Genomic DNA, 20,188 nt, shown 5'->3' with positions numbered 1-20,188 from the left:
TTTTGGATATCGGCGATCTTGATCAAGAAGTTAAAGCTAATTACGCAGCAATGCCGGCTAAGGAGTTGGTCCGTCCTTGTTTGGACTGCAAGGATGCAGAAGCTGTCCTGGATACCCGAAAGAGGCAGTATTGTGGGTATGCAACGCATTATCTGCCCCTCTATGCTATCCATCCGGCTCGGTGCAGAGTTCTAAATGACCTTATAGGAACTGCTTCCAGCGTTTCGCTGCTCACAAAGTCTTGCTACGCATGTCCAAATATAAACAATTGAAAAAGGAAACCGGTCAAACACCCAAGCTGCTGCTCCCACTCTCCCTCGGTGTCTCATCCTCAGTTCTGCTGCACATTATCAACGGCGATATTGAACGCCAACTCGCCAACACCTTCGTCAATCTCGGTTTTGAACTCACTATACTTGTCATCGATCCATCAACTATCCTCACGCCAGACGCCAAGTACAACCAGGCTTATGAGGCCGTCACAAAGGCTTTCCCGAAGCTCACATTCAACAGACTGCCATTCCACAGCGTCTTCGAGTACGTTTCTGATATGAAAGAAATCGTCCAAGAATACGCCGGCTCAAGTTTCACCGATGACGAGTCGCTGTCAAACGAGGATCGTCTGACGACATTCCGCGCTTCTATTTCCACCGCTACCTCCAAGGCCGACCTCGACTCGGTCCTGTTGACCAGGCTTGTTGTTGGATACGCCAAAAGTCTTGGCTGCGGCACTGTGGTTTGGGGCGACTCGGACACCCGTCTTGCGGCAAAGACACTTGCCGGGGTTGCCAAGGGTCGCGGTGCCTCGTTGACTTGGTCAGTTTCAGATGGCATGTCTCCCTGGGGTGTGGCCTTTGACTTCCCGCTTCGAGATCTGTCTAAGCCTGAGCTTGAACAGTTCAAGGGTGTTTGCGAAGAGCTTTCGGGCATCGTTGTACCGGATGAGCCTATTTCAGACAATGTTTTGACAAAGAACCTGTCGATTGACGAACTCATGATGCGCTACGTTCGGACACAGGGCGAAAAGTACCGTGGTGTTATGGCGAACGTGTCGAGAACTGCCAATAAACTTGAGTCTACCACGGGATCAGATGATGTTTTGTGCCCGTTGTGTGGAGGACATGTTGGCAATGTCAAGGGCAATTCCGGGGTTACGGTCGCCAATCAATCCAGCGACAATTACAGCTCCAAGTTCTGCTACGGATGCATGAGATCTCGTCCAGGAGCCAATTGCTGATTAAATTACTATGGGAGATGTGCTATCAAAAGAACCCGACCAAAACCAACCTGCAGCAGTCATTACCTGAGTCTGTCCTCAACCCAGTCCGAAAGGGTATCTGTCGTCAATCATACCTTGGAGCGTATCAATCATCTTCCTCGCTCCAGGTCATCCTCACGCTGGCGCGACCCGCCATACCACCTGCTGGAGCCACGTTTATCGCGGGACTTCTTCGCGCGCGGAGGCCTGGTTGGTCCGTCATCAGCATTATCTGCAGGTCGGACTCCTGACATCGCATGCTCGTGATAGCCAGGCGGCGAGCTATCTACCACGCCACTCTCCTGCTTATCCCACTCCTCTGGAAGGCTGTGATCAATGATCCGTTCTTCTCGTCTATTTTCAATGGCCGGAAGGTCATGCCGTCGAGCCTGCTTCTTGAGTGTCTTGGCACCCTTCTCGCGCAGGTGCTTTTCAAGAATGACGGCATTTCTAGTGTTGCATTTGTACACAGCATCCGCGATGTCACCGATGAAGGGAACCAGGCCAATGAAGAAGTCGATGACCACGTTGATCAGCATCATCATACGCAAACGCGGTGGGAGTCCACCATCAATTCCTTCGCAGGTTCTCACGACCATCAAGGCAAGTGCGGCGTCTCCGGCGTCTCCAATACTATGGAATAGCATTGCGTTAGTCCAGATAAGGGATCAGAGTAGATTCGGGTTCGAGACTTACAAGGGAACGAGGCCAATTACACTACCCCAGCCAAAGCGGACTCCGCACAGGTTGAACAGAGCATAGTCGAGTCGGTACGCTCTGCGCTTGACCTGCGTGAGAATTTTGGCATCTTTCTCCGATAGGCCGGGAGGGATAGCCTTGCGACGCCTTTGGGTCTTCTTGCCAAACGCTTTTCCGAGACGGGATGCAGGGACTTCTTCGAAGTAAGGGTCCTAGGAAACAGCCATGGGGTTAGCTCAGTTGTTTTGGTTTGTGGTAGCCTGTTAATCAACAATCGTACCTCAGTGCCAAAATGGTTCCTTGCAGATTCGGCAAGAACCCTCTTGCTGACTAGAGACCAGAGTGCGCCAGACATTGTGCACGTAGTGAGTGCCAACTAGCTCCTGAAGAAGCAGCGTGTAGCTCGTAGGGGTGTGGGGGGTGGAGCTGAAAGATATATTGTGTCCAGGGGGATAAAAATAGAACGTTCAGATTCTCAGTTTCTGCGAGGGCGTTAAAGATCTTAAAACAATAGGTGACCGTAGCTTTCAATGGAGCCAGCAAAATAAGTCATGAAGCGCCCGGGGGAAGACAAAACACAAAAGTCAAGTGGGTGAGGGCGCGCTGTTTAATGGCACAACGTCATTCCCTAATTAAAATTGCGGCGCGCCAAAAAGCCTGGCACCTGCGCCGATCTCTGTGGCGCATGCGATCTTTGCACAGCCACGTTAATAACCAACGCCACAGTTTTGCCTTAGTCAGCTGATCGTCACCTGGAGGTTTGGTGGGTAGTTCCGCTTGCCTTGCGCCTGAGCTGTCCGCCCTCTTCTCCCCCGATTGGCGCTTTGTCTCCCTTTCTCTCCGTCGTCGCAATCTCATACGGCCCCGAGACTATCTCTCCTTTCATCATTACATACATTTTTGGGCTGCTGCACCCTTCCTGCAAGCTTATCCTCTCCCGTTGAGCCGTGTCGCCTCCCGCGGCCTGAGCAAGCGTCTGGTTTCGGTCGTCCACGTTGAAATGCGAAGCTTCGTCGCCCAACATGACCGAATCAAAGATGCAGCTAGAAGACTGTGGGTGTTGATCTGGAATCTCCTTGGTTGATATTCATCTCTAACGTAAACCCGATTACTCTTTACAGGGCTGGATGATTTATGCGTCCGGTTCATCATTAACCTGCCACACGAAGAGCTTGAATTAGTCGAACGAATCTGTTTCCAAGTCGAAGAGGCACAATGGTTCTACGAAGACTTTATTCGACCCCTCGATCCTGCGCTACCCTCACTTTCCCTCAAGGCGTTCAGCTTGCGCATCTTCAAACACTGCCCGCTCATGTCGCAATGGTCCCACTATCACCACATGGCTGCTTTCTCCGAATTCCTAGCTTACAAGACCAGAGTTCCAGTTCGCGGCGCAATCTTGCTCAACGAAGAAATGGACTCTGTTGTTTTGGTGAAAGGTTGGAAGAAAGGCGCGAACTGGAGTTTCCCCCGAGGCAAGATCAACAAAGGCGAGCCTGATTTGGACTGTGCCATTCGTGAAGTCTACGAGGAGACTGGATTCGATGTCCGTGCAGCCAATCTGATCAAAGACGAAGACTCCGTGAAGTCTATTGAGGTTACCATGCGAGAGCAGCACATGCGACTCTTTGTGTTCCCAAATGTTCCCCTTGATACGCATTTCGAGCCCCGTACCCGCAAGGAAATCAGCAAGATTGAATGGTACAAGTTGTCGGAGCTGCCGACTCTTAAGAAGAACAAGCAGCACGACGAAGGAATGGCAGTGGCGAATGCCAACAAGTTCTACATGGTTGCACCATTCTTGCACCCACTGAAGAAGTGGATCGCTCAACAAAAGAGATCGGCGGCCAAGGATCAGACAGGCCTGAAGCCATCTTTGCAAGCCGAAGGCTATGTATCTGTCGATGAGAATGGTCATCGGGCTGATATCGCTTCTTACGGAGGCGGAGTTAGTGACCTCCCAGAGGTCGACACGGTGGTATCTGTACCGGATGTTTCCTCTCACATCAAGCAGTTACTCAAGATTGGAGGAGGCCCCCCAGAACCAGTTCAAGTGCCAGCCTCTCCCACTGCTCAAACACCTGCTGTGGACCAGATGAAGTCGAACGCGCTTCTGGAACTTCTCAGGGCGGGCTCCCAAGTCTCTGCTTCCCAAGTACAGAAAGAAACCGTTGCTTCTCAACCATCAATTCCCTCCGGCGTACCTTCTACTACTCAGCCATCACACCTAGCGCCCAACTTCTTCCCCGGATTTCCTCGACAGCCGCAGAGCATCGCTCCATCCAATTTCATGCAACAAACCTCTGCACAACATCTACCCGGGCAGCAGGTGGGAACTTCCCAGGCTCCTATGCAAGCCTTCCAGCACCAGCAAGTCCCTATCTCTGGACAGTCCGAGCTCTCGGGAACCCCTGCGATGCCCCAGTTCCCACAGATGCCACAGCAGAGCTATCAAGATCTCCACCCTCAATCTCTGCCTTCCGATATTGCGCCTCCTAGGAACGTTGTGGCTCCGTTCCAACGGACTGGCGATCCTCAATTCTCCCAGCCGACTCAACCCTCTCAGGTTCCAGGTGCCATTGTACCACCAGCTAGCAAGCTGCCTCCACCAAAGCTTACTAGCCACTCACTCGCGCTTCTGGGCTTCTTCAAGGATGGAGGCAAGACCCCCAAGACCCCTCATGCTGCCCCGGTGTCTGTCTCTTCGCCTATCCCCGTGCCTGCACCCGCGCCGGTTCCTGGTCAGCAGCGCAAGACTTCTCTCCACCAGGACAGCCTCTTGAACTTGTTCAAAGGCCCAAAGGGTTCACCCGCGGCTCAGCCTGCAGAACTGTTGGGTCAGCCTGTTCGCGTGGCACCACCTGCAGAGAGGCAGATCCTTCAACGACCACCCTCCCAGGTTGTACCTAACCAGCAACGCGGTGCTGCCGGATCAAAACCCCACATGAGTACGGCTCATCCTACGGCCACCGTATCTGGTCCCTTGAGCATGCCCCAATTCGAGCAAAGCCCAAAGTCGGCGGCTAGGCGGACGGCAAATGGAGCGAACCGCAGAAGTAATTCCCATCGCCGGGACCAACCACAGGTCCAGCAACTTTCCTCGCCAATTACGATTCTGCCTCGACCCCAGAGCGCGAAGCGGGATGCATCCAGCTCTGGGCCCCATGTTCCAATGGTGCAGGCTCCATCACAGCCTCAGATTCCCCAACCAGTGGCCCCTGAACCAGTGAAGCCCTTCCAGCCGCAGATTTTGCGCCGCTCTGGAAAGGCGGGCTTTGAGAACATGTTTATGGGTACTTCCAAGCCGGACAATGCGGATCGCAAGCCAAGTCTTCCGGGTTTACAGACCAACCCCGAGGAGCTGGCTCCACAAGCAAACTTTGATCGCCGGCCTAGCCAAACGCATGCGCAAAAGGAAGCGCTTCTCTCACTTTTTGGCAAACCCCAGGTGTCCCCTTCCTTGACCTCGGCTGTCCAGCTTGATTCCCGAGCTGTCAACCAGCAGCCTCCCAATGTCTCCGGTCTGGTCAGCCCACTTTCGTCGCTTCAGTTTGCTAGCAGCGGTGAATCTGTTTCCCGCCATGGGACACCGTCCGATAGCGAACATGTCCCATCTTCCATTAACCGGGTCTCCTCACCAAGCAACAAAGCCTTCTTGCTGAGTTACCTGCAGGGAGTCGCCAAGGGCGGCAACTGAACGGGTCAATTTCATGTGTCGGTTACATTGCCGACAGGGTACGATTAATTCATTCCGGACAATGTTCACATAGTCAATCAAGGATAATTCGATGTATTAAATTTCCCGGTGTTCCATTCCACTTGTATTGCGTCCAGGGGGTTCTGAGGATGAAATGCTACGAGGTACCTAGGTACCTAATCCGGCAGGCAGATAGGCATAGTGAGGGTTTACCTAACGGTTCAATATATATATCCCACACAACCCCTCCCGACCTCTACTTATATCCTGACCGAACTTCCTCAAACCTCATATAGATTCAGTGAATTTAATAAATTGATCTAGCAGCTGTGGTTGCTGGTACGCTATAGAGTAAGCCGCCTAACATCCATTTGAACGAATGCTGAATCATTTGGTATAACCGACGGCACCCTAATAGAGACAAAAATTTAAGCACAATAGGAACAACAATACATATCTACACACTATCGACCAAAAAACGACAGCTGGCGGATTTGAACCGCCGCCTCCGAAGAGACTTGATTTCTAGTCAAGCGCCTTAGACCACTCGGCCAAACTGTCATGTGATTAGATGATGAACGAAGGGAAAAAAGTGTACTATAAGCGAGAAGGTGCTGTGGGGCGGATAAAAAGGGTAATTAGCAAAAACGACAGCTGGCGGATTTGAACCGCCGCCTCCGAAGAGACTTGATTTCTAGTCAAGCGCCTTAGACCACTCGGCCAAACTGTCATATGATTGGATGATGAATGAAGGCGAAAAAGTGTACTATAAGCGAGAGTGTGCTGTGGGGCGGATAAAATGGTAATGTGCCGAAAATGGCAAAAACGACGGCTGGCGGATTTGAACCGCCGCCTCCGAAGAGACTTGATTTCTAGTCAAGCGCCTTAGACCACTCGGCCAAACCGTCCATAAGTGATGGACTGTCATTTTGCCAATATAAGCCAGGGAGCCGGCGTGAAGGCTTATGTAACTCCGTGCTTGGTTGGAACCGGCCTACCTACCTATGGATCCATCAGGTCGACTTCCCCAACATGGAGGCAAGATTGTATCCCGATTATTATGCCTTACCATCTGGCACTCTCCAGTAACCGCTTGGCGTAACGCTTTATCTTCTGATAGTTATGTGTTGATTTAAGCCCATTAGATCCCTGCGTAAGGAGTATAGTGGCTTGAACGGTATGCACTGCCAAGACCCTTCTGCCAGTGATATTTAACATGACGAAGGCGGTGTGGTCGGTGTACAATGGTGGTAAAGGGAGGGTGTTCTAAACCCTCTAAACCCTTATCCTTGGGCCTGCCGCACACCCAAAGCTCTCTTCACAATCACACTCTGCCACCCCCCCATCTTGACTAAGATGGCGGCCAACAATCCACCCGATGACCCCCCTCAGATCCGAAGATCTATGATAAACACGTGATAGAACGAATCCTCGATGTCATTCGTGCTCAACCAAATTACGATCAACGAGTGATTGATCAAATCCTCGATATCGCAGCAGAATGCGAACCTTCACCCCCAGCACCTGCACCACGATTCTACTATACCCGTGAAGCTGGCCAGGAGCATCTGAAGCAATTTGCTACCCACCATGGGTATACCTTGAACACCAGGCGCTCAGACGAATCCAAAGTTGATCTGGTTTGTTCTCGTTGGCCCGATCCCAAGACAAAAGGAGCAGATCATGAGGGGACGAATATACGAGATCGGAAATCCACTGGATGCAGCTGCCCGTTTCGTGTTCAGCTAAGAAAGCGCAATGCAGGGCCGCAGAGACGTGCGTCTGCGGTTCCTCCAGAAAACCCACCAGAGCCGGTGTGGCAGCTACGAGTACAGCATGGAACCCATAATCATGGGCCAAAACGACGGTTTGGCAATTCCGCGCGAGCCCCTGTCTCTACTGGGATGATTGGCAACAACCAATCCGATATCTCCTTCCCAATAAGCGATGAGCTCTTGCTAGATCAACTTTTTGAAGTCTCAGAGGATGGCGTGCATTCACCCCCAGAGCCGCCAATGCCAGAGCCAACCATCGAAGTTCCGGAAGAAAAAGAGCCATCGCCGCCAGCGCTACCCCAAGTGCCACCCCCAGCACCCCCACCACGCTTTTACGACTCGCGCGAGCTTGGTCAGAAAGATATCAACGAATTTGCTGCCAGCCACGGGTACACCCTAACTGTCCGGCGTTCAGATCAGTCAAAAGTTGACCTAGTCTGCTCTCGCTGGCCAGATCCTGCGAACCCACGCGAACGGAAAACAAATGGAACCAATTGCCCGTTCCGACTTCAGTTCAGACGGCGTGCTGGAGTATCGCGGAAACCTGGGTATATTATTCTTTCGGATAGCCCCCAACCGACGGGATGGGAGCTGCGAATCAAAAATGGAGAGCACAATCATGGGCCAATGGCTGAGTCTCCGTTAAAGAAGAGAAAAAGAAAGAGTATCGAGCCATCGGAGTCTGCCAATAACATTGAGCCATCAGGGTCTCCACTCGACACTTGAAGACAGCACAAATAATACAATATCTAAAATCTGAGCTGCCTGTCTCTAATTTTATGGAAGGTCCTTTTGAAACTACACGTGCAAGTAAATATTCTTAAATGGGTTGTATAGATGGATGATGACGGATTCTGCCACTTTCTGCCGCCTAACGTCATTGCCCGCTCCGCGTTCCGTCGGCAAAATGCTGAGAGCCGCTTCACATTAGTCACTTCGATAAATTTGACCTCGACAATGATGCGGCCTCGTCCCTCGACCTGTAGCCGCTGCCTGACACACAGGAGGCTCTTCTCAACAACACATCACCACGCCGAACCATTCCAAAATGTCCCTCCCCCACCAGATGTCGGCTACACTCGGCTCACAAACCGCGGTCTCATATCCATTACCGGAGTCGATAGCTCAACTTTCCTTCAGGGCCTGATCACCCAGAACATGCTGGTTGCTAATGACCCGAACAAAAACATCCGTCACACAGGCACATATGCGGCCTTCCTCAACTCCCAGGGCCGCGTCTTGAACGACACTTTCATCTACCCGGTCCCGAATTCGAACGGCAGTGATATCGAACGCGAATGGCTGGTCGAAGTGGATAAGAATGAAGTTCCGACTTTGATGAAACACCTGAAGAAACATAAGTTGCGCGCGAAGTTGAAGCTACGCGCCCTCGACGACGGCGAGCGCACTGTTTGGTCGTCATGGAAGAATCATTCCGAGCCTCGGTGGGCTGCTTATAACCTCGAGTCCGAGACGGCGTCACCATTTTCTCTGTCTTCGAATGTCGTCGGGTGTATCGATGCCCGGGCGCCGGGCTTTGGGTCCCGTCTCGTTACTCCCGGATCTGACGACCTGCGCAGTCATTTACCCGATGAGTCGCAGGTTGCTGGGTCTGAGGTTGAGTTGGGATCATACACCGTGCGCCGGATACTGCATGGTGTCGCAGAGGGCCAGAAAGAGATTATTCGCGAGTCAGCGCTGCCGCTGGAATGCAATATGGATATGGGACGGGGCATTGATTTCCGCAAGGGTTGCTACGTTGGCCAGGAGTTGACCATCCGGACGCATCACACCGGCGTGGTGCGCAAGCGCATTCTTCCCGTTCAGCTTTACACTGGGGATCTGTCTTCAGCAGATGGCCCTGTGTACGATCCCTCGGTTGAGCTTGCTCTGCCACCTCATGGATCGAACATCAACAAGGCTGGCGGCCGCCGGGGTCGTAGCGCTGGAAAGTTCTTGGATGGTGTTGGCAACATTGGTCTTGCGTTGTGTCGTCTGGAAATGATGACCGATATCGCGCTGACCAGCGAAGGCACACAATACACCCCCGGAAGCGAGTTCAAAGTTTCATTGACATCGGAATCGGAGCAGCCAGCCGAGATCAAGTTGCAGGCTTTCATCCCGCCTTGGACCAGGGAGTTTATCATCGCTGGTGGAGCACGCAAGCCGGCCCCACGGAAAGTTGATCTCGAAGGTGAACGGGCACGATTCCTAGTTGAGCAGCTCGAAGAGGAAGAAGCGCAGCGACGAACCGAATAGTGGACAGCTGCGTCAAATGTAACAATGCATCTATGTATGATAAGATAAAACTCTTGCAAATAATCAATGTATCTCTATTCATGTAAACTGAGGTCTTGGTAGACCGGGGTATCTTTTGAGCCAACAAACCGTCCCTAATCGGAACAAAAAAATAGAAAAGAATTTCGCCATGCAATGTTAAAGTTCCTCACGCTCCATTAGCCTTTGCTGCAGCTTCTGCAGCATCAGCGGCCTCATCTTCTCGGGCAAGCTCTTCTTCAAGAGCCTTGCGCTCCTTTTCACGCTGGGCGTTCTTGAGCCGCATCATAGTAATCTCTTGGAGACTGGGAGTTGATGTCTTTGCTGAAGGATTGAAAGACGAAGCCTTCGGAGGGTTTCCGGTAGCGGAAGGGAATGAGCCAAATGAAGGCGCCTTTCCAGATGGGTGGGACCCGGGCTTGATTCCGGGAAAGTTGAATGAAGGCCTGAAAGGCTTGGTGGATGTATCAGTCGTATCGGCAGGGGGCTTGGATGAGGATCCCTCCGAGCCCACTGATGGCGTTGGCTTCTCAGCATCGCCATTCGTACTGAATCCAAGATCCGGTGCCTGACCTGACGCATAGGCAACTGAATCAACCAGAGCCCAGTCACCATCCGCTTGCCGGATCTTCTTCTCGCTGTCCAATACCGCGGCCTGTGTACTGACAATGGACTTGAAAACCACGACGCCAGTGCCATAGGTGACCTTTCCTTTCTTGCCCTCCACGCGGGCGCGTTTATCCTTCAACACGAAAGTGCCCTCGATCTCTCCAAATGGTGCGCACAAGGCCTTCAGCCAGTCTGCATCCCAGTCCGCTCCACGGCCCTCTCGCGCCCAGCGCACCTTCACCGAGCGCTCGAGTTCAGAAACATTCGTGCCGCCGTCCCGAGATCGATCAACACGCTGACTGCTTCGGTCCGCCGCTTTGCGTGCCTCCTCCTCTTCCTCCTGCATCTTCCTCTGTTCCTCCTCCAACTCCCGCTTCAACTTATCCGTCGCCTCGCGGCGGCGACGGCGCCCGTCCTCAGCGATTCGCTCAATCTCCCGCTGCAGCTTAGCCTCAGCGTCTTCTTCGCCACCGGGAATCCATGGCCTTTTGACACCCTGCTGAGCTGCCGCACCAGCACGCTCCCTCGCTTCAAGGTCCTCGCGCATCTTTCGCTTCGCAGCGTCCATCTGGTCCCGCTCGCGCTGCTTGCGCATACGCGCCTCGCGCGCATTGTCGTAAAGCTGCCGAATCGCGGGATCGGAGAGCACATCGTTGGCGATCTGAAGCAGGTGGAACTTGTCGATGTCGGCAGCGGTGGGATTGGAGATCTTGTCGGGGTGGTATTTCAGCGCGGTGCGGCGGTAGGCGCGCCGGATCTCAGACTCGTTGGCTGCGGGGGAGAGATCTAGCAGCGCATAGAAATCTTGATTGGAGGCGGCATGCGCCTTGAGGTCGTCCGCTGGCATCTTGGAAACTGAATGGGATGTGTGTAAGGAAGAAAGAGAGATAGAGTCCAGGACAGTTTGTAGCGGACGCCACTGTATCATAACCCTTTTTTGCCGCATATTAGTTCACCGCTTCTATCGCCGCCTCTCTAGTATTTACCTTTCTCCATGCATTCAACAGTGGATTTAATTTAGGAGTATGTGCCTCTAGAATATTCTAAATCATTGAGAGCCAAGATAGTTCACACTTTAAACTTGCATCAGATCGGCGGAAGGTCGCGCCTCTTCGCTCCGGTAAACGCCAAGCACCAACCCACACCACACATGCAGGATCTCCATTTTATGTGGTATGATCAGTGTCTTCAAGACTCATTCTTATCTTTCCAACCAAATTTGAATGAAAGTGTCTTGGATATTTGAACTTCGGCGACTTGTAGCAAGGTCGTAATATGATAAGGGGAGGCCGACTTTAACAATCCCCTATATAAAGGCGTATCCCACCCGCGCGCCTCCCTTTCTCTTTTTTCTTTTATTTTTTTACGCCTCTTGTTTTTATAGATCAAGTCGCCGTCATGGGTACCAGCTGGTCATCAAACCGCACTGCGGACCCCTCATTTTCAGCTGTGGATCTAGAACAGCCCCCCGATCTACCCATCCAGTCCAAATACCCTCGTTGTTACGGGGATGTGGTCCCTTCGGTCTGTACCGACCGCCCCGAGGGCTTTTACGACGAGCTGTATGAACAGATGTACTTTGTACAACATGCCAACCAAGACTGCATTGTGGCATTTCATAAATGCGAGAAAGAAAATACCCGTGTCGACCCCGAGGAGTGGTTTAACCTTGCTGAGCGAATTCCCCGAGTATATGAACATCTCGCTCGTAGCACCAATATCCCGAATGTGGACGTAGACCAACCGATTGATCTTCACCCCCGCATCGTCAAGTGAGTAAACTCTCCCTGCCTGCTCGTTTTTTGCAATCGCCGCTAGAACACTGCAATTCTGCGTGGTGGGAGTAGATATCTTGGCCGTCTCCCCGTGGGATATCTGCTAGAGAAGCTGGACCCCGGCCCACTGGCCGCTACGACCCTGCCAATTCTGTCCACATTTCCTGCATCGCGCACATCTTCCGATGATAAGGAATTACCCAATGAGGGAGACAGAGAGCCCCTCCTCCTGCTCTACTACCACTGGGCATTGCAATCGCTCGCCATGCTAGCCTTCCTGCACGAACACGCGGTCTACCTGATGGATTTCGGCGCGAGTACGATATGGATACGTGGTGATCTCTCGATTGCACTATCAGGATTTGTAAACGCAACCATCCCGACAGATGAATGGCCTTACTCTCCCGACGGGACGAGATACGAAGTAGAGATTTACCACCCCACCATTCCCGGTAGTGGGTACCCAGAGCTCACTCCGAAGATCGATCTCTCGGATTGGGCGACCTTTGTCTGGCAATTGATGCGAAAGGATGCGTCTAGTCATGGAGCGAAGAGGTGGGGGTTGCCTACCGATCCAATGGATCTGACGGAGATTCCAGGGGATGTGAATCCATGGGGGTACCATACGCAGCGGCTGAAGGAGGGCAAGCTACAGCTTTTAGAAGAAGAACGATTGGGTCTGATGCTGGTTAAGGCCTGGAAGGGGGAATATGAAAATGCTCGGGAGATCCTTCAAGAGGTACGATCGTATCTCCAGCAGATTGGGGTTCGGACGGACGGAGAGGATGAGGTCCTTCTGGATGATGGGCGAAAATGGGAGGATGTATTCACGGTAGTCCAGACAGATGGCCCCCGTTGGGGCCGGGAGATTAGATATAAATGATATCTATGGGTCCATAACTCGAATACTCGGCTGTAAATTCTAGCTTTCTTGTAAAGTTTATCCTGGACCACAGGCCTCTACCTTGAACCATCAGCATATGGAGCAGAGTTCTGCAGTAGAAGCTGGCTGGTTACTTGGCATAATATGCTTTATAGTTATAAGGCGAAAAAACTGCCATGAGTTGACAGATTGACAGACCTACTTAATGAGTCGGATCATTCATATTTTGAAACCGAGGAAGTATGGACTGCAAGTACAGCTAGCTGTAATCGAGAAGAAACAAGGTTGATGTCGTCATACGAATTTGATAATCTAGGTTAATTATAGGTCCTAAACTTGGGGTCATCTCTTTCACTTTACCGGGTGGGCATATTAACAATGCTATAAAAGCCTCAAAAAGATCTGAACTTATCAGTGATGAAACATGAGGTTGAAGGACTCGATGATCGGCCTGAGGGTAAATCTGGACTCCATTCCAGACCCATACGGCCGGATTTCAACATTCTCTAGCACTTCTATCTTCGGAAATTTCTCCGTACTTTGGGTTGCAGTCACACTGAAAGACCCTTCGCATAACCGATCATATCTTTCTACCCAAATGGGAGAATTTTGACATTTAGGTCTAGTCCCTTATTCTCCTCTATCTGATTCATTTCTGTGGGCCATTGTAGATTTCATTTATTGGAATTTTCTCAGTAATTGGTCCTTTTACAGTCGTATCTTTCCAGGGGTTCGTTCCATATTGATTTCTCCTATCACTACTTTCACCTTTCCGCGAAAAGTCTCTCTCGAGACAATGGGCAAACCCAAGATAGATGAGAACAGGGAACTGGCCGAGGACCCAGTCGAAACGAATTCGACCGCTTCCCACGATATCGAAAAATCCTCATGGTGACTGTTATGACGTGGAATAGGCTGCTGTCTCCTATATCAAGCACCTCTCTTCTCCCGGCCATTCCCGATATGGCGGCCACATACCATACTTCAGGGTTAATAATTGGTCTTACTAATGTCCTGTACATGATCTTCATGGCCTTGAGTCCTTGTTGCTGGGATTCGTGGTGCTAGGCCCTGGGATGATGATTGGTATATATCTACATGAATTTTCTCCCAATCCACATAGCTAGCCGACTTAATGTTCACAGAAAAGATGATGAATTGAATACTGAAAGGTCGATTCATAGAGTCCTGCCTCGCAAGTAGTGTAGTCTTCCTCGCATCGCTAATTGGAATGGCACTGAACCTAGCCGCCTTCATGCTCGTCCGAATGCTGAGCGCCTTCTCCGGCACCGTCATACATGCCATTGGACCGCGATCCGCGATCTGTATCAAACACTTGATCTTGCCAGTGCACTCACATGATTCTGCACAGGAACCCTAGTCGGGCCCACCATCGATCCACTCCTAGCAGGCGCAATAGTCACCTACAAGACGTGGCGGGCGATATTTTGGGTAAAAATATGCGGCATTCTGGGAATGTCCTTGGTATGCATCCTTTTTGAACGTGAATGAGGATATTTTTTCCCGTGATATACCAGCCAGATGTCATTGACATGCATGACTTGCAGAATGCGCGGGCCACGAATCTCGGAAGAAAAATTTCCGATCGCCCCGAGCCATGACGAGATTAGTCCCCAACAAGTGGCTAAGATCGTCAGTCAATAGTTACACAGGGTTCTGGGCAAAGGGACTTCATGATAGAAACCTTTAAGATAGATTTGGATAATTTTATGTGGAACTATAAGACCCAAGTTTTCCCGAGGCAGGCAACGTGATCATCATCATCTCAAAGATGTTCAATATGTTGTCCTTCAACCACAAATTCTACCCAATACTACATGCAGTGATGGCTTTCTTTCATCGTATAACCATAGCTTTTAGTATCGAATACTTGGTTGCCCTGGTTCACCCGCGAATCGAACACGTCGTCTTGATCAAAAGCCTTGCTCGGACCCACGAGACTATTCAAGCTTTACAAAGCATGATAGAGACAGATGGTGCTGGCTCTTGGCCCCCTAAAGCCTCGTATAGAGAATCTTGGCCGGCGGCACTTCGTCCATACCATGACATATTTGTCGAACTGGCTCCACTACTCCCGGTGATGGAGGTTTCGCTCAATGACACAGTTAACCAAAGCCGCCGGACTGAGTATCAATGCCGATCGCGAGGGCTGCTCCAAGAACGTGTGGATATGGAAAAGGTGAAGGCAGTTCTTTCCACCTCTGAAAATGGCCATTTTTCTGTGATTAAGAACGAAGCATACAACGGATTCTATGCATGTATAAGTGCCTTACGACATGCCTTCAGGTACAATATCTTTTAATCTCTATAGAGGTATAGCTAACATCAATGCAGATGGGGTACTGTGCCTGTCGTTAAGGTTGCTCAACGAGACAAGATTATCCAGTTCCCACCTGAGCTAGACCTGCCATGGGGCTTCATCCGTCGACGATATGGTATCACCTCGCAGGGAGGAAATGTGATGTCTAATCTTCAATGCAATATCGATAATGCTACGCGCAGAGTGGCCTATGCAATCAATGGCAGCATGCCCGAGCCTATCCCTTCAGCCGAGTATTACCTTATTTACTCATTTACCGAGCCGGAGAGAAAGGTGCTATACCTCTTAACTCTTTTGAAATTTTGAAATGACTTCTGACGATCAAAATAGGCTTTACCAGTCTATTACCATCTAGTACAATCTATTAGATGCTATGAGAAGGGCCAGAGACAAGCATGTCTTGCTCATCTGCAGGGAATCAGCATTCACCTAAAATCGGTCTTCCGGATATACTATGAAAACGTTGTCGAATCGAAAATACCTCGACATGTCTTTACAGCCTATATTCAAGGATTCCACGGCTGGGCCGCTGGTGAATTCATCGAGGACGAGTATGTCGAATATGATGGGACCTCCGGTGCCCATCTGGTCTTGTTCAATGTCCTTGATTACTTTCTTGGTTTGGAACCCTTCTTTGACGAGCAAGATTTCATGAGATATTTTTCTCACTCGCAGAGGAGATTTATGGCTTCTGTCAAAGCCCATGCCTTCCGGACCGCTGCGGAGCAGGCTAATAACTTTGGATTGACGGAGCAATTCGAGAAAATTGCAAAGCAGCTTCGAGTACGTTCCCATAAAACTTCCGTCATTCATAGCTGACTTTTCCTTTTTGGTAAGACTTTCCGAAGCGCACATCGTAAGCGTACTCGTCAATACTTAAGTGTTGCACGCCCTGAGCGCCTGTTGATGACTGCCGGGTCTTCAACGATAGACTCTGAAGAGGATGCATTGACAATCCAAGATCTCGTTAGGCAGGTGGATGACGGGCTGAAAGAAAAAATGATTCATACATATTAAGTGAATGGCTATGTAGAGCTGGAATTATGCACTCAACACTGTTATCTTGAACCCTCCAGCCAACGGAACTTAGACCACTCATGTTTTCTTGCCAGTAATGCTTCTATTGACTGTGAAACGTCAAAGATAAGCTCTGAATCGGGCGACATGAAAGAGATTAAATAGAATTGAAACGATCACAGTGCAAATTGTAATTTGTTCGGACGAAAGTACGCTCAGCTCGGATTACGGGGGTTTGACCTTACTTAACATTATTTAAAAAATGGCTATAGCTAAATAACCTCGAAGATTCTATGTGATAATACCACATAAGCATTAAGGTAGAGAGGGCTAACTTTCAGCTATGCATAACTGAAGTATGGCTTTTTGGTGAACGGCAACTCATGCCTACGTAAATTATGGTATAGGCTTTCAACTAACTAGTATCTTTCAGGAAGAGAAGATTAGATGCCTATTTAGTAGGTAAACTGCCGTCAGAAACCTTAGGCAACCAAATGAGGCAACAATGCCATCGTACCTGCCTTCACCACGTTTGCTTCACTTTCAAACGGGGCACACCCCCACGTGCTCAGTTACCTTCTACGACTTTCTCTCTCTCGTCTTTCTTCATCAAATCTCCACTGTTTTCGTCCGAAATGACGACTCCCGTCGCCAAGCCACCAAGAGCCGCACTGGCTCTTGCGCTGGCGATTGTGAAGAATAAGCCAGCAGGCATCTCGGTCAAGGGTAAGTAAGCCTTACTGAGAACCTTCCTAAAGTAGCGTCATCTCACTTGTCGCACTAGATTACATTCTTGACCTCCGAAAGTCCATCAGAGAATCGGAGAACCCCAAGCTGATTCTCACCAACTTCTTCTTTGACAGTGTAGAACACTGGCAGAGGGCCTACATGAAGGCCGAGGGTGAGCAAATCAAGCTGCACAACACAATCTTTGAGTTGAAGCAGCAGAATGAGGCTCTCGTCGCCAAACTCAACGCGGCAACTCCACCACCAAAGCGTAAAGCTTTCAGTGACGTTGAGAATGAGCCCGAGACTGGCAGGAAGCGACAGAACACTCGCAATCTTCGGACCCAGTCGCAACGAGACATCGCCAGTCAAGATCAAGAGGTCAATCGTGAGCAGGAAACCGAGCAAGGTATGAGGTGACATTGAATGGTCTTTACGAGTATAAAATGACTGACACAATATAGGCGTCTCCTTCTTGAGACACATCTTTGCCCTCCAGCGAACGCTGCAGGCCAAGCGTCGCAAGACCAAGGCTCTTGCTGTTGACGCAGTCATTGCGTGCAAAGAGGCAGAGCAGGGTCTTTTGACTGCGATCCGGGCGGAGGCCACACCGCCAGCTCCACCAAAGCCTTTCCGAGTCTCGAAGAACAAGAGCAAGGGGCCCGATTTCCTCGCTGTCGTGAAGGCCGTTGACTTGACCTTCAAACTTGTCCACCAGGCCCTTCACAAAATCCCTCAAGCGGCAGACGATGGCCAGTCCCAGCCTAAGATCGTCTACTACTTGGTGTGTCTCTTCAAGTCTACCATGACTGGACTTGCACAATATTGTACTGCGGTATCCAAAGAGAGCGTCGCAGGCAACGGGGCCATGAGAACTACCAGGGTCAAGCCGCGACAAAAGATGAAAGCAGGGGTTCCGACCAGCGCCAAGCAGGACACAGCTCAGGTGCTTGTTGACTTACTCTGCAAGATGGCTCTTTCACTGGACATGAGTCGATTTTGCGACCAGCAGGTGATGGAAGGGTATTTCCACACCGTACTCGACCGGCTCGGAAAGATGCTGGCCCTCTTCACCTTCAACGACATCCAGCTACCAACGAATCTAAACCCAGATATGCGACCTCCCGAAGGCCTCACTGCAATGAGGGAGGAAGATATGTCGCGACAGACCGCCCAGCTGGAGGCAGAGAAGCTCATTTTATTCCTTGATAGAGTTTTGAAAAATGAAACTCTGTTCCCTCCGGCAGGTCCTGCATCCGGTGGCCAACTTCCCTTCAACCTCAAGGTCCAGGAGGCAATGAAGAAGACCTTACTTCAGGCAGTTTTCGGCAAAGAGGATCCTCTCTTCCAAGGGGGCTTGGAGCGACCCGGGACTCCGCCTCCAGCTGATTGTTGGGCACCTCCGAATCGACGACTGGATTTTACCGAATGGTTTGCAGGAGAGCTATGGCGCCTGATTGGCTGGGAGATATTAGATCCTGCCAGAGCCTCTCGCCAGTGATGGCTCGAGTGACTCCATTTGATCGTCTCTCATCGTGTTACAGCGAATGCTGAGTTGAACGTGCTGTTCTCAGAACTGATTGCGCTCATCATTTTGTTCCTGTTGAGAATGATATCATGTTTCATTAAAGAGCAGGAATTATCCAGGATAATGAATAATGAATAATGTCAATTACTTCAAGTTGAGAATGCGAACTGCATTGCCTCCCAACACTGCTGCCACAGCTTCATCCCCCTCAAATGCCGCACTAATAGCCTTGTAGTTGGTAGTCACACTAGTCCACTTGTCATCTTCCTCATTAAGAGGCGGGAAGAAGGGATGATCAGTACCTTCAAAGTTGTCAGCATTAAAAAATGTCATTGGAGGAGGACAATGGCTCATCATCTTACCAAACAACAGGCGATCCGTAGTGCCCCCTCCAGCCTCCACAGCCGCCTTCAACCCAGCAGTCCCATAAGCCACCGCATCTAAATAAATATTCGTCTTCAAAACATCCCAAATACCCCGTTGTGGGCCCTGAACACTCCCCCCATTAACCTTAAAAGTCCGCTCATGGGCAATACAACTCTCAATCCTCCCCGCCAAAAACGGAAGCGTACCACCCGAATGAGCCAACAAGATCCTAAGCTTGGGGAACCGATCAAAGACACCACTCAAATACATACGCGCAATGGCAATAGTCGTCTCCAATGGGAACCCGAGTGCCAACGGGAGAACGTGTCCATAGCGACGAACGATCTCGGGTCCCCCGAATGCCTCGTCCGGCAAGCCATAGTGCGGATGCAAGAACAACATGAGCTGGGTATCTTGCAGCGCTCCCCATACTGCTTCTAACTCGGGGTCATCCAGCCCATTGCCTCGCCCGGTGGTACCCATGATGACGCCGCGGATATGGGGGAGGGCGCTGATTCGATGCACCTCGTCCGCTACGGCGACCTGCTGTGGTGCACCCAGAGGTAAAGTTCCAAATGCAAAGAGACGAGGGAGTTTGTCTGGGGTGGCCGTTGCGCTATTGACTTGTGCACAGGTAGATTCTAGATCATTATTGATCTTTTGAGCCCACTCGGAAGCTTGTTCTTCGCCGATGAAATCTAGCCATGGGTTGGCGAGGGAAATGACGCTGCAATCGATGCCGTGTTTGTCCATGAAGTCGAGTTTGACTTTTATGTCGGAATAGGAAGAGTCGACTGGTCGGCCGCGTTGATCGAGGGGGATATTTGGGTCATCGTCTGATGAGAGGATGATAAGACGGGGTGGTCCACCGTCGGATGGGTCGTGGATGTATGGCACCTTGTGACGGGCGCGGAGCATATCGATGTATGCGGGTGGGTAGACATGGGTGTGGATGTCGACGATCAATGGGTTGGCCATTTTGACGATATTTGCAAGCTTTGAAGAGGTTGACGAAGAAGACGAGGAATAAATGAAGAAGGAAAGTGAGGGGTACAGGAAGTGCAGCTGCAGTCTTCGGTGTTTTCCCTGGACAGATAAGAGGCGGAGATGCGGGGATCTCCAAAGTCCCTATCGCTTCGATGTTACCTTGAGCAATCTAAGCTTATCTTTACTTTGATAAACGATCGATAATGCCGGTCTTTTTTATTTCAACGAGTTCATAGAGTAATATAATGAA

The 20,188-nt window shown here is 50.7% G+C and overlaps 10 protein-coding genes across 10 annotated transcripts; 7 read left to right on the top strand and 3 right to left on the bottom strand.

Annotated features, from left to right (window-relative positions):
* Positions 1 to 50: 50 nt before the first annotated feature.
* On the top strand, positions 51 to 1,237 carry N7496_006869 (uncharacterized protein; the record flags this gene model as incomplete). The annotated part of the gene is made up of 2 exons (XM_056699798.1): positions 51 to 136; positions 208 to 1,237. 2 exons carry the CDS (start codon positions 51 to 53, stop codon positions 1,235 to 1,237), a joined length of 1,116 nt encoding a protein of 371 aa, XP_056555211.1.
* Positions 1,238 to 1,368: 131 nt separating this feature from the next.
* N7496_006868 (DUF4112 domain-containing protein) lies at positions 1,369 to 2,312 on the bottom strand (the record flags this gene model as incomplete). Its single annotated transcript, XM_056699797.1, has 3 exons — positions 1,369 to 1,891; positions 1,955 to 2,169; positions 2,238 to 2,312. 3 exons carry the CDS (start codon positions 2,310 to 2,312, stop codon positions 1,369 to 1,371), a joined length of 813 nt encoding a protein of 270 aa, XP_056555210.1.
* A 667-nt stretch (positions 2,313 to 2,979) lies between these two features.
* Positions 2,980 to 5,654, top strand: N7496_006867 (decapping enzyme complex catalytic subunit DCP2; the record flags this gene model as incomplete). Its single annotated transcript, XM_056699796.1, has 2 exons — positions 2,980 to 3,010; positions 3,079 to 5,654. 2 exons carry the CDS (start codon positions 2,980 to 2,982, stop codon positions 5,652 to 5,654), a joined length of 2,607 nt encoding a protein of 868 aa, XP_056555209.1.
* A 1,216-nt stretch (positions 5,655 to 6,870) lies between these two features.
* On the top strand, positions 6,871 to 8,155 carry N7496_006866 (uncharacterized protein; the record flags this gene model as incomplete). The annotated part of the gene is made up of 2 exons (XM_056699795.1): positions 6,871 to 6,904; positions 7,047 to 8,155. 2 exons carry the CDS (start codon positions 6,871 to 6,873, stop codon positions 8,153 to 8,155), a joined length of 1,143 nt encoding a protein of 380 aa, XP_056555208.1.
* A 111-nt stretch (positions 8,156 to 8,266) lies between these two features.
* Positions 8,267 to 9,688, top strand: N7496_006865 (YgfZ/GcvT domain-containing protein; the record flags this gene model as incomplete). The annotated part of the gene is made up of 1 exon (XM_056699794.1): positions 8,267 to 9,688. The coding sequence occupies one exon, from the start codon at positions 8,267 to 8,269 to the stop codon at positions 9,686 to 9,688; it is 1,422 nt and encodes a 473-aa protein (XP_056555207.1).
* Positions 9,689 to 9,875: 187 nt separating this feature from the next.
* N7496_006864 (putative cell cycle control protein (Cwf23)) lies at positions 9,876 to 11,162 on the bottom strand (the record flags this gene model as incomplete). The annotated part of the gene is made up of 1 exon (XM_056699793.1): positions 9,876 to 11,162. One exon carries the CDS (start codon positions 11,160 to 11,162, stop codon positions 9,876 to 9,878), a length of 1,287 nt encoding a protein of 428 aa, XP_056555206.1.
* A 551-nt stretch (positions 11,163 to 11,713) lies between these two features.
* On the top strand, positions 11,714 to 12,973 carry N7496_006863 (uncharacterized protein; the record flags this gene model as incomplete). Its single annotated transcript, XM_056699792.1, has 2 exons — positions 11,714 to 12,087; positions 12,163 to 12,973. 2 exons carry the CDS (start codon positions 11,714 to 11,716, stop codon positions 12,971 to 12,973), a joined length of 1,185 nt encoding a protein of 394 aa, XP_056555205.1.
* Positions 12,974 to 15,074: 2,101 nt separating this feature from the next.
* On the top strand, positions 15,075 to 16,404 carry N7496_006862 (uncharacterized protein; the record flags this gene model as incomplete). The annotated part of the gene is made up of 4 exons (XM_056699791.1): positions 15,075 to 15,280; positions 15,329 to 15,587; positions 15,645 to 16,097; positions 16,348 to 16,404. The coding sequence occupies 4 exons, from the start codon at positions 15,075 to 15,077 to the stop codon at positions 16,402 to 16,404; spliced, it is 975 nt and encodes a 324-aa protein (XP_056555204.1).
* Positions 16,405 to 16,966: 562 nt separating this feature from the next.
* Positions 16,967 to 18,558, top strand: N7496_006861 (uncharacterized protein; the record flags this gene model as incomplete). The annotated part of the gene is made up of 3 exons (XM_056699790.1): positions 16,967 to 17,057; positions 17,116 to 17,466; positions 17,522 to 18,558. The coding sequence occupies 3 exons, from the start codon at positions 16,967 to 16,969 to the stop codon at positions 18,556 to 18,558; spliced, it is 1,479 nt and encodes a 492-aa protein (XP_056555203.1).
* A 171-nt stretch (positions 18,559 to 18,729) lies between these two features.
* N7496_006860 (amidohydrolase family protein) lies at positions 18,730 to 19,929 on the bottom strand (the record flags this gene model as incomplete). The annotated part of the gene is made up of 1 exon (XM_056699789.1): positions 18,730 to 19,929. One exon carries the CDS (start codon positions 19,927 to 19,929, stop codon positions 18,730 to 18,732), a length of 1,200 nt encoding a protein of 399 aa, XP_056555202.1.
* Positions 19,930 to 20,188: the final 259 nt, after the last annotated feature.

This window comes from Penicillium cataractarum (genome assembly GCF_028827025.1).
Source record: "Penicillium cataractarum strain IBT 29864 chromosome Unknown utg000005l, whole genome shotgun sequence".
NCBI classification, from domain to species: domain Eukaryota; kingdom Fungi; phylum Ascomycota; class Eurotiomycetes; order Eurotiales; family Aspergillaceae; genus Penicillium; species Penicillium cataractarum.
Note: the sequence above shows the minus strand (reverse complement) of the source record. Positions and strands in the feature narration are given on the sequence as shown.